Here is a 12927-nt window from a genome sequence, read left to right as displayed (position 1 = left end):
AGCCCTGATAAATGAAGTATAATGAAAATAAATAAGCAACCTTTGTCATATCACCCTGCACAACTGGTTCTTTTGTAGAATGCTTGATTAAATCCAGCAGTGTAGAATGTTTTTTCAAAGTTAAAGCCCTTGTTCATGCTTTTGCTTTTTTTTTAGAAATGGTCCTTGTGAAGCCTAGGGAGCTGCATATGGACAGAAAGGGGAACATAAAACTTAGTGTAAAGTCATTTGAGAATAACTTGTTCCCACAGATTATAATGGCCTGGGGAGCACTGCTCTAAAATGAGACAGAATAATAACTCTCCTTATTAATTAGAAAGAAATATGAAGATTCTTATATAGGTATTTTAATAATGTATACCCCTGCCTAGCACAAATCAATACCATTTTTTAGCAAATAAATACCATAGGAAAACAGGAGATGCACCATGAAACAGTATCAATATCTTGCCAAAAGGCAGTATTAAGCCATGAGGAATGAGCAAAAATAAGCTCCCTGGAAAAATAAATGTGACATGAAGATGACAGTGTACTAGATTAGCTCTAAATAACTTGATGCTCAAAATCAAAATAGTGGGTTTTCTTGTCCAAGTTTTGTGTTCATATAGGAGTGGTTGGTGATATAACAGTGATATTGGAAGATGAGGCAAATTCATGCGTTGAAGTCTTTGTTTCATGGGGCAGTTTGACATATGCATTTCCAAGAACAAGAAATTATGTGTGGAACCGTAAGGAGGGACCCAGGTTTACTCAGTATAGCAACAACTGTCATAGTAGTGTCTGGATTTGGTCAGTTATAGCCAAGCAAAATATAGTTACAGCTCTGTGGCTATGCTCAAGAAGGACCTGGAACAAGCTAGACGAAGCCTGCTGCTGAGGATGATGTCTTTCTCTGTTGGTCATCTGTGCTATAAGCTGTACTATATTTGCTGCTTTACAGTCACGCCTACTAAGTCAATGAATGACAGGAGCTCCATTGATTAAATAAGATATTTGATTTAAATCACTAGCTGTTTATATTTTGGGTGGTCCTGAGAGCTGGGGGCACGCATACGTACATATCTAATTCCAGGAGATGGAAAAGTCAGAGAACCTCCTACGCATTGTACTAACTTGAATTGAATTTTAATGCATAATTAAAGATGGCTTGATGTTATCAATTCCTGCATTCTTTTATGCTGTTATTGTGTCCTACAGCTACACTGTAAGTCAATGTTTGCTACTGATAGCAGTTCTCTCTAGACCTGTACTTTGTACTTAAAAATGCTTACATTCAAATCAGGTACTATGAAGTACTTTAAAATGCTTTACACTGCCTTGACATAAGGACAAAAATAATAGGAAAACCAGCTTTAGGTGTCCTTATTGCCACAAAAGCAGATATAATACAAGAAACCAATTCCTGTTTATTTATTGATCCCCCTCAGTTATACCTCTGTATTATTTTTTATTTATGCCTTCTGGCTATCATCAGCTTTATTTTCTCTGTATATTTGATTTGCCTTACTATTTTTGTTTTCTTAAAGATGAGTCAGTGGTTTAAAAAATAATGGTTAAATACTCCTACTGATAAAAATCAAAATGTGTATATATACCTGTTTATGTTTATGTGTATATTTGCCTGTGTTTTGTACTTTCATATCGGCTAGTCCATATATGACAGTCTTAAGTTTCATACCACTGCTATCTGTGGTGTCGTTGTACTAAAAGATCAGTGGGTTTCTACATGTAATTTTGTAAAGTTTCATCACTTTACCCTTTTTGTTGCATTGCTTTCTTGGTATGCATTACACAAACAATAAACTGTGTAATGTGTATAACGTGAAATTAAATTTCTTCCAAAGTTTTTAATAGGTAGCAGCAACTAAGGTTCTGTAGTGAACAGTGAGGATAAAACAATATTTAATAACCATTTGTTAAGTGAACCTCATTTATGCTATGTGCTGAAAGAGACAAATAGCATTTGATCATACAATAAAAGTCTCATACCATATTTGAATTTATAAAAAGTTAAGTTTAACAGGCAGAGGCAAATGTAACTCTGGCACTTGCGTTCTTGGTTTTTCATGTGAACGCATAAACACGCGGGTCTCTTCATCACCACCCGGAGGGTATCGGGTTCAGCTGCACAGCGGTGTAGCCGGCGGCATAGGGCCTGCGAGAGCGAGGGCAAGGCTGCTTCGCTTCTCAGCTTGCTTCTTGTGACGGTCAGGTGAGGAAATGCAGCGTTCCCTGAAGCGCTTATCTATATTGCGTTAGCAGGTCCCTGGATAAAACGCTTAAACATGCCAGAAGAAAGCAACCTGGCCAAAGGGCTCGCCTGTCCTGTCTCCGCACCGGAATATTAAGCTTCGTTTCGCAACGGCAATAAGAAATATAGCATGGCTAGAAATATCAGTTTTCCATCCCAAGTTGAAATTGGGTTTTCAGTGTTGGCCTGTGGAGGTTAAAAAGAATCTGAAAGTGGGGGCTAAAGAATATAAGCTGCCTTGGTGCTGATTTTTCACTGTCTAGCGCTCATACTTGAAACACAGGTCCTGTTGACCCTCAGCTGCAGACTAAGCAATTAAATCTGCTAATCAAACCTCCACGTCTGAAGTCAGGCATCTGGAAAATCATGTAATAACTTATGTAAAAATACTATTAGGCAAGAGACAAATGAGATTATTGGGTATCCCATGTACTTGAACAATTATAAAGCTGTCTGGGTATAACAGATTTGTGCAGCGAATCTGAGGCAGGGCCTTTGCGCTGCGCCAGGTTTCGGAGATTAGGTTCGCTTGATACCGCTCTGCCTTCTGTCCTTCATAAATGGATACTTGTATTTCCTGACCTGTTAGACACTGAATAGTTTATGCTTTCCATACATACACAGTTCTTGATGCTTTTTTCTTGTAGAAGTCTTATTTTCTTTACTTTAATATCTTTATTTATTAATCACTATTGCCTGATATAAGAGTAATATTGGTGACTTACTTTCAATGAAATTATTTTTGACCACAAATATAGCACAAGATTGAAGCATCGAATTATTTTTCTGTAGTGCAGTTTAATTCAAATCTATTCTGTGTATTTTAGAAATATAATATAAATATTAATTTAAAATTGGTTTAATATTATTATGATGCATAAAGTTAATAGAAAATCATAGCAGAGTGCTAGTCTGAGCAGTTATTGAAATCTCTGGCTTTATTTGCCTTCTTACATGCAGTGCAGTTGAACTAATTAGCAGTGTTGAGACTTAAACCTACAAGGCCTGATTTTTATGTTATTTTAAGGCTTTTCACCAGGCTGACAGTATAAAGAAATTGCACTTACATTTACTTTCACTAAAGACCTTTAATCAGGGAGAGACATAATAATCTGTTTTCAGCTGAAACATGAATTAGGATGTCAGGATTTAAGTGCCTTTACTAAGATGAAGTTTTACAGAGATTTTGGTCATGTTATTTGCCAGTGAGAAAAAAGCCCGCAGAAGAAATCTGGATAGGCAAGGCAGTTGAAAAAAATGCCCAAGACAATATATATTTTTATTAATATTTGTCAACTGAATATTAAATGAAAATCACTATGTTGTAGTTTAAAGGAGATTTTCATTCAAATAGTGTTCAACACAGCACAGTAATGTGCACTTTTTTCCGAGACTGCAGGTGGAATCATATGTGCTGCAGCATTTTTTTTTTTTAAGTCGCATCTTTGACTGTAGTCAGATAGATACAGAGATAGGTAGAGAGTGAAACACATATCTGCATCTTTCTCTCTCTGCCGTGATATATATTTACATATATATGTATGTGTGTATATTTTTATAGAGACAAATTTTGAAGCACACATAAAGTGATTTCTACCTGGAGAGAAAAATTTTCCACATACAAATTTTTCTGTGTATATTTTTAAGTACTGTCATAATCTTGTATAAATGATAGAAATTGTAACATAGTCTTTGTGAGGGTAGGAGAGCTCAAAAATATATGTTCTCAGTACACAAATTTATAATGTTCTTAAAAAATAACCTTTTATCTACAGCTGTACCCCTACGTTCTTCCTTTGTCCCAAGAGTATATTTTGTTTTGTACAAGCTGTATTTACTAATTGATTATGATCTGCAAGGTTGATTGTAAAATTACAGGCTTATGGCTAGACTAACACATACAATATGGAAGTCACCTGATAATTTAACCAACGTTTTCACTGTTAAAAAAATTAAATAAACATTTTCCCTCATTTTTGCTTTATTTCCCTTAACTCTGTGTTTCTTAACTCCATAAAAGCTTGAAACAAATTTTGTGGGAGATTTTCCAGTGTTTTATTGTGAGGTTTTTGGTTTACAACAAAGAGTAAAGGACCAAATGTCTGCTTTTATTATATTTATTGCCCAAATTTGAAATCTCCAGACGCTAGTGGACATCCTGAATGCAGTGCAAATGAGTATCCAGGTGTCCCGTTCTTTATCTCATGAATCAAGGAAACATGGGCCTAAGTACGCGGAAAAGAAAAATAAATGAATTGTACATCCTAACTTTAATGCTATTTTCTATTTATTTTGCAGTTTAACAGTAATGCGCAGAACGTGAGTTGCTTTAATCATCTTGTCCAAGCTAATGTGAGGAACAAGAAGAAGCTGAAAGAAGCAGTCTATAAAATCTCTGCTAAAGGAATTACTGATTATAAGAAAGGCTTTAGCTATGCTTTCGAACAGCTGCTAAATGTAAGTATGAAAGCTGTGTCTCCCTGCTGTAAAGCGCAGTAGTAGACCTCTGATGTCCAGATGGCCACTGCATGCTCCTCCATCAGCAGTGATAATCAACTGAGTGACAAATGATACAATGCCTTTATTTAGCAAGCAAATACATCCCAACACAGGCTGTTTCCTTGCAGACCTCCCAGTAGCCTGATGGGTTGCTAAGATTTGGGAATAAATTCGTTTTTCACTATGTTGTACTGGTTTTACTTCATTCATTCAGGTTTTCATTTCATCATACATGCAATTCTCAGTTGTCACATAGCTGAGGTAGTGGCTGATCTATGGGTAGTTTTTAAACAGAAAGCTCTGTTATGTTAATTACTATTTCAGTTATAGTATCTCCTAATGTTCGGTAATCTCCTAATACTCCTAATGTTCTGCAACGTTCAGTTAATCTTTAATTTTATATTCGTTTTATTTCATGTTTCATGAATAGACCATGGCTTGAACAGGAGGGAGAAGGGCAAATAACTGTTAGTTAATAGAGGGATATTGGGCAGCTGAGATTATTCTAATTCTTTTCTTCCTCTCCATTTAAAATGATTAGTTTCATCAAAAATTAAATGCATTGTCTTCATGTTTTAATTACATTGCACTTTCTAGTTTGTACCCAAGCACTAGCTTTCTGGTTAGTGATAATGTGACCTGCGCACCACAAATACTGGGGGTTTATTGGTCATTTTGGAATAGTTTATATATGTTTAAAAAACATCTCTACATTTCACCTTCATAAAGACTGCAGATTGGGTTTTCACCTTAGTGTACATAAAGTTATACCAATTTACAGAAGCTAGGGATCTATCTTAATAAGTATGATGTGTGTTCATTTTTGCTTCCTTTTTTTTATTTCCATAATGTCTCTCAGAGGAGAGACAGATTCTGGCCGCTTGCTGCCTTTGGATATGCAACCTGGGCATAGAGCTGGCTGACAGATTCCTAACCTAGGGAAATCTTGATGGAGGAAAAGAAAATACAATATTTTCAAAACATTTTCTCACCAGATCAGTCTTTTGCCTGACGGAGGGGTTTGGTGGGGAAATGATTGCCTGCCCTCTACTGATGGCTATGTGAAACTGCAAATAGGATTTTAAAAGCTGACTTTTTCGGTCTACGTTTCCCCTTTTTCCGCATCTATTTCCATCTCGTGCAAAAGGAACCAGGAAGGTACAAGAAATTTTGCCAAACACAGTTGGTTCCTCACAGGGTTTATACTTGATTGCCATAACATTTTACATTAGGTGCAGTCTCACTGTATACACTTTGTGCGGGCAGTACTGAGAAATCCTGAACACAGCAAAAGCCTCAAAAAGGACAGTTTCGCAGGACTAAACGTAGTGCTGAGAAAAGTGCTTGGTGGTGAACCCCATGATGGGACTGCGTCTCCTCGTCCTGAGAATGGAGGTGTGATTAGTCTCGCAGAGTCTCTGCAAGCCTGTGAATGGTGCCCAGACACCGTGGTTGTGTCCAGCAAGGGAAATTAAGAGATGGCGCAGAGATCACAGTTGCCCTCTCCAGATACCGGCAAACCCGTTCTCCAGAAAGAGTGAAGGACTGGGGAACGGAGTCAGCCCTATGCTGGTGACAACATCGTATAACAGGATGAGATAATGAAGGCTTAAACGGATAACGAAAAGTATGAGTATGGATAGTTTCCAATTGTATATTTATGAGTTCAAACAGTCCCATTGCTTTAAGGTCCACGGATATGGGATTTTTTTAATAGCTCAAATGTTCATTGTAGTTATAGGGTACTGTATCTGGATGACAGCTATTTCAAGCAATTTTCCCCAATACCAAAGAAATATCTTCTTTGCACCAGAAAAAAAATGTGCTGCCTGATATGTTGGTACATGGGAATAGATACCTCAGTTTTTTTCAGCATACTAATTCAAGTGGATATTCATAATCTGGATGCTATAATTTTTAGGTTTTTTTTCCATTGTTTATTGATATATTAACTCAGTATGTCTTTGCAAATAATGTTATTTTAGCTTCAGTGATTCAGGAGGGTTTTTTCCCCATCCCATAAAGGTCTTGAAATCATCTTTTCTGAAATCACATGGTTGATTTTTGCCTTGCTTTACCTTTACCTTCCTCAGTGGCGTGAAACCGGCACTGAAAAATGCATTCTTAAAGTCTCATGTCCTGAGGTATAGTCCTGGCTTGCTGCTCAAAGAGTTAATTTAAAGGGCATGGAACTTGCATAAAAACAAAGCAGTTTTATGTGCAGCATAAAATGTGTAATGTCTTCCTTGCTTTAAAAAACAAAGCAAAGCAAAATCGAAAAAAATGAGATGACTTTTATCAAGTGCAAGAGAGAACTAAAATGAGAACTTAGGCTTAGTTCCAACTCTTATTCTTTTGTGGTTTAAGCTAATAAGCCAGCTTGGAGATTTTGTCCTGGGAAGCTGATATATAAGTATGTGTTCTCTTCTGCTGGGTCTGTTCCAGGAGGGCAGAGACGTTTGTTGGGATGGTGGGGCAAACTCTTTGGAAAAATGGTGGAATTACTGCATCAGGTTTTGCAAAATCTCTTCTATTCAAGCCCTTAGCCAGTATTTCTCTGTCATTATGGAAGTGGGGGAAAAAAGGAAAATCTGTTGTACAGGCCATCCTGCCTTCTGCTTGGTCACTCATAAGGGAATGATCTGTTATAGGTTCTTTCACCAGGATGTGAAGTTTTTGTGGCAGGGGAACATCATGCAAACTTTGTTTATTCATCTTCAGATCTGTAATACTGTTTAGATTCTAAAATTTTGGAATTTTTCTCCATGACATCACTTTAGTGTCAAAACAGTGCAGTGTAAGGAAAAGCCAACCTGTAGGCACCAGGAGGTATAGAGAAGAAAATACTGCATTCTCCTGGTGCTGTCTAAGCGTGTGCTGAGTAAACCACTAGAAAAATCCTAGTTTAATCCATCGGAGCAAAGACTAGATCGAGTTCAAATTTTGTTTATAATAGCTGTCCTTTTAAAATCAGTAAGAAAGTTATATAAGACAAGCAGGCTTTGGTCCCTTCTGTGTCATCGCCTTTGTGTCCCTCTTGATTTTATTTTGGCATATATATTAAATCACTGGAAATGTAGGTGAGTTTATGAAGTATCTCGCTCTAGTTTTATTGCTTTTTTAATATCAAAAAGACTGCAGCCTAAAGCAGTATATTGTAGGTTGCATTTCATGAGCAAAAGGTGGTCATAAATTATTTATTTCTAAATGAAACGCAGAGTGCTGATGCGATGGGAGGGAACGTATTGATTTCAAGCTTTTTTTATTTGTTGTTGCATGTAAGAAAATCTTTGGACTTGTTCTTTCAAAGGGTTAAATAAATATTCAGTTAATACTGAACTACCAATACAAAACATCTCTTAAATATAAGGATTGCAAAGAAAGTTCACATGCTATAAACTGCTGAGAGCATTCTAGAAGCATGGAGCTGCTGCATTCAGGCAGATCGGGTAGTACTTGAGGGCCTGGCTTTAGCTCTGTGATCTTTTCTGATGATGGAAAAACAAGGAATCAAATCAGAGAGTAGGATGAAAAGTAACTAAGGGAGGTGGGATCATCTCACCTGACCACCCAAGTTAGTCATTTATTCTATCGGAATAAATGCGGAATAAATTTCCAAAAGCAGGAGAGAATTAGGTACTTTGCAAGCATGACCTTTGCAGGGAGACAAAAAAAAAATGAAGGAATTACGGGAGAGGAAGACTGAGCTGATTTTAAGGAAAATTAACAAAAAGAATAAACACATAAACACTTCTGAGTTCACTGTGTTTGATAGTTTCTGTCAGTCCAACAGAAAAAAGTGGAGGTGTTGCATATGAATATTTGTTAGTTCATTAGAGGGTCATTGTTCCCAAATTTCCACAGGGATAGTTACGATGGAAGAGGGAAGATAAAAGCATTCAGGGGCCCTCCCTCAGTGTTGCAGAGCGCATCTTGGAGAGCGCATGACGGGTGACCCAATGGGTAGGGGCCAACTGACCGCTCTGCAAGTCGGTGGAGGTGGCACAGACTAGATGGACAGTCCTCTGCGTTGGACCAGATCTCAAATGTGTCATTTTTTGACTCTCAAGGAACAGAAAAACATTTTTTTTGTTTGGTTTGGGTTTTCATTCAGTGTTGTAGCAGTCAAGACCGAACAAGAACATCTCAGTGACATGAAGGTAAAATATAGAATTGGAAAAACTGTCTTGAGGAATAGTTACTGGATGAAATCCTAGAAGATTTTGGAAGTTTTGTCATTGATCCCAAGACGGCTGGAATTTTACCTATAATGTTAAAGTCATAAGCAGGTTGATGTAGAAGGCATCAAATATACCCCTTGTTATTTCACATAGCCTGAAATAAGAAATGCTTCTCTTTGTATCTTCTACAGCACAGTGTCTCTAGAGCTAACTGCAATAAGATTATCATGTTGTTTACGGATGGTGGTGAAGAAAGAGCACAAGAAATTTTCCACAAATATAACGAAGACAAAAAAGTAAGTGATATATGAAATATTTTACTAAAAAAAAAACAAAAAAACCCCCAGCACAAACAAGAAGGTTTAGGCTGGAAGTAAAAACATTTTTGGTATGTGTATAAAGTACCTTTTAAAACCTATTAGCACTGAACCTTAGGGTACTTAAAGCTTTCTCAATCTGACCTATAACATTTCTCTGAAAAGATAATAAAATATATTTAATATTTTATACTTTGTGACTCATTGATGCCAAGTGATACAAAAGCACACTGCGAGCCCTAAAGAATTAGACTTTTTAATGGCCTTCTTGTTTCATTATTATCCTTGCATTATCAACCAAAAAGTGGAAACACAGGTAGGTAAATGACTGTGTGTGTGTGTGTGTGTGTATACAACACACACACACACAGACACACATATGTATTTATATCCTCACTGTGAATACTTTCTATGTGTTTTTGTAGTTCATCAGGCAAAGTAAAACCTGATCTCGAGGTTATAATCTGAAGCTGAACATATGTGGACTAGAAAAAACTCCCATAAATTTCCCTGTGAGGGTAATTATACATTTAAACATCTTCGCTAGGACTGGGATGGCTTTCTCTTACTGAAATTTGTTGTCTAGTTCAACCAGAATTATGGGTTTCACACAAGAATCACTGGATTTGTCTTGCTAAGATTAGATTGTGTTATTAGCTGTGCTGTTTTTGTTTTAATTTTTGAATTTAATCAAACTTCCAATCTGACTTTTGCATACTTGTAGATGTACAAGTGCATAAACACGGGGTGTGCGTGTTTGGATGTGGTGTAAACTACAGTTTAATGACTTGGCCCCTGCTACATTTCAGTGTAGGTAAATATGCTTAGAAGATTTATCACTTTTTAAAAGAAACTTAGAAAAAGAAACTTTTATTAAAACTGAGCAATTACCTTTCCTAGTGTTTGGGGATGTGCCTGTAGCTGTCTTTTTTCTCAAAAGCAGCTAGAAGTTAGATCACAGTTCACCAAGATGCTAAAACAGTTGCCATGGGTGCTTATGTAGAAAGCAGTGGAAGTATTTCATTGGAAGTCCTCATCTACCTGAATTAATCCCTTTGAAAGGGGAACGAGGAATGCAAGACCCAATGCCCATCTCCACCAGCGACTCGGTGTCTGCTTTGTAATAGTGTTCCAGGCAGAACGATGTGGCTGGGTTCAGTTAACCTTTGTGTCTGAGCTGAAGGTATTTTTTAAACTGACAATTAATTAGACGGAAGACCTGAAAACATGGCAGCTCACTGTATGACACACATGGCTGTATTCTGAAAATATATGCAGAGATTCCTCTTCAGATTTGAACTTGGTAGCTTTTATTATAATGAGTGCCATCAGCTAAAGGAAAGCTATGCATAAGGGGGAAGATGTATGATTCATTTCTTATTATTTTCCATTTAATTCTCTATGTTAGGAGGAAGGTATAATAAAATATCGAGTCCTAAGAAAGAAACACATTTCCAGTCTTACTAGCATTGTGCCTGACAATCAGTTATTCAGGGAAGTATGGTGAACTTAGGATTTATTAATTTAACATGATTATTTTATCCTGTAATACTGTAAATCTGCACTGCCGAGAGTTGGGTTGCTTTTATTTATACTGTTATTCCAGAACACACTCTTGCTTTCATGTTACTTCTAACAAATGAAGGTTTAGGCTTTTTACTGTATGCAACCGATACGTGGATGATAATGGTCACTCTTTGGATTTCTGTTTATTTAAGTGTGTCTTCTTATATAATTAAGTGTAATGGAAATCCTCTTGCACTTGATTAAGTTATATATATCTAAAATACAAATCTCAGTAGGCATCTACATTTTTGTTCCTGGTCTAATGAAGTACTATGTTGCTTGATGCCATCCCTTATTGCTTTTCTTCAAGGTGACTTTGGAAATACAAGCAACACTAAGAAAGTTTTTGGCAGGTGTGCTTTGAAGAACCATTCACTTTCTCCTTGAATAAACTTTATAGTTTTCAATCAGTAAAAATTTTTGTGCTCTTGAAGGAAAATTTGTGGTAGCAAAATAAAATTAAAGTTTTTTTTTTTTTAAGGAAAATCTATAATGAGAGTGAAACAGCATTTAATATTAGTAAATTAAGCTTTATAAATTATAATAATAGCTCCCTGACAATCTTTTGCAACATTCTAGTATTTTTGAAAATAAGACTAATATAAAATATGTTAGTGAACATAGTCTCCCTGTTAAGAATACACTTGATTCTAGAATGATAAAATGTGTGCTTTCTTGTTTCTCCTTCTCTGTGTAACTTAATTTAATACAGTGGAGGATAATAATAACATGATTGACAGACATATTCTAACATTAAAAATAAAAGTATACTTCTAATTTTGTAAACTAATAGTCCCAGACAGTAATGTTGCCTTCTTAGAGTGCATAGTAGGATGCTTTCATAGGTGAAGTGATAAGAAACATAAAGACACGGGGATCTAGAGTCTGGTGTCTTTATTGCAGTTAAGTTATACTTTTTTCTCCAAATAGTCTGTTGAATGTGAGAGGGCTAGTTTTATAATTATTTGTAGCAGTACTATTCACCATGAGTAATTTATTAAAGAGAGTTTCCTGGGTTTTACAGTTAGAGCACTCCACAGTGTCAATATGTATCAGTTAATCTCTTTTCTTGCCTGGTCTGCGTTTGTTTGATCACTTTTCTCTGTGCTTTGCATACAGTACATAAAAGATGAATCTTCATTATCGTACTGTGTCACAGTCAGTCACTTCCCATCTTAGATACACTGTGTCATAAATTTACTTTTTTTTTTTCCTCTCTCTCCTTTTGGTTCAAAGTGAAGACCATCCATTCAAATCTATTAATCCTTGTGTTCATCTCCCCAGTGTAAAATTGCTTCAGCTCTCAAAATATGTTGTTCATGTCAGTAACTTTGTAATTCATTGGCATGAAAGAGGATTAAATAAGTTTTGTCCAATCAGATAACATGACTTAGTTACACTTGTTTACAGTGCCCTTAGTGCAACCTTCAAGTTGAGAAGTGAAAGAACACAATAAACAATTAAAAATAAACACTAAAAGAATAGCCTAGAAGATAGAGGCAGGAAGATTGTCCTGTTAAATTAGTGGGTTTCACCCCTTTGAGCTAGTGTACAGATATATTTAAAGTAGTTTTCTGTCTCTACAAATCACCTAAACTATGAATGTGAAGCTTTTATAAAACTGATATAACAATATTTTGAGGAGGAACATTTCTAGTTTTTCATCTGCTTGAAGTTGAAAGTCACAATTGTGCCTCACCTTTGCATGCCTTTTTCCTGTAATAAAGCCAGATTTTATTGTCACAGATTGCAAGTATATGCCGTGTGTGATATTTAAAAATTGGCATATTTACCTTTAGGGTGGCATTTGGGGTTGTTGCACTAAATGTGTGAAATACCATGCACATGGCTAATTTCAGGAATGAGGGTGGTAAATTTTCATTTTATTTGCACTCATGCTGCAGATGGCTTCACTGAAGATAGCAATATAAATTTAATTGAAATGTAGGCACAGTAGGCGTTCTCCATCCTGAGAATTTTGAACTCAGGTTAAAAATAGAAAACCAGCTATGGCTCTTTGGGGCATATTGTGCACCCTGAAATATGTGTATTGAAGGATTGCTCAACTCATGTGGGTAGGAAAAGACCTTAAAAATCCCTCATGCACTTTAGG

General features: G+C 36.3%; 1 protein-coding gene across 2 annotated transcripts in view; it reads left to right on the top strand.

Annotated features, from left to right (window-relative positions):
- CACNA2D1 (calcium voltage-gated channel auxiliary subunit alpha2delta 1) overlaps window positions 1-12927 on the top strand; it is a 421781-nt gene that overhangs the window by 333849 nt on the left and 75005 nt on the right. For both annotated transcript variants that reach the window (XM_013944009.2, XM_067316841.1), the window contains 2 exons: window positions 4550-4708; window positions 9123-9227. In XM_013944009.2, coding sequence (XP_013799463.2) covers window positions 4550-4708; window positions 9123-9227 — 264 coding nt within the window. The remainder of the gene's footprint in view (window positions 1-4549; window positions 4709-9122; window positions 9228-12927) is intronic.

Source organism: Apteryx mantelli, chromosome 1 (assembly GCF_036417845.1).
Source record: "Apteryx mantelli isolate bAptMan1 chromosome 1, bAptMan1.hap1, whole genome shotgun sequence".
NCBI lineage: Eukaryota > Metazoa > Chordata > Aves > Apterygiformes > Apterygidae > Apteryx > Apteryx mantelli.
The sequence above is the reverse complement of the archived record's forward strand: the minus strand, read 5'-3'. Positions and strand labels throughout refer to the sequence as shown.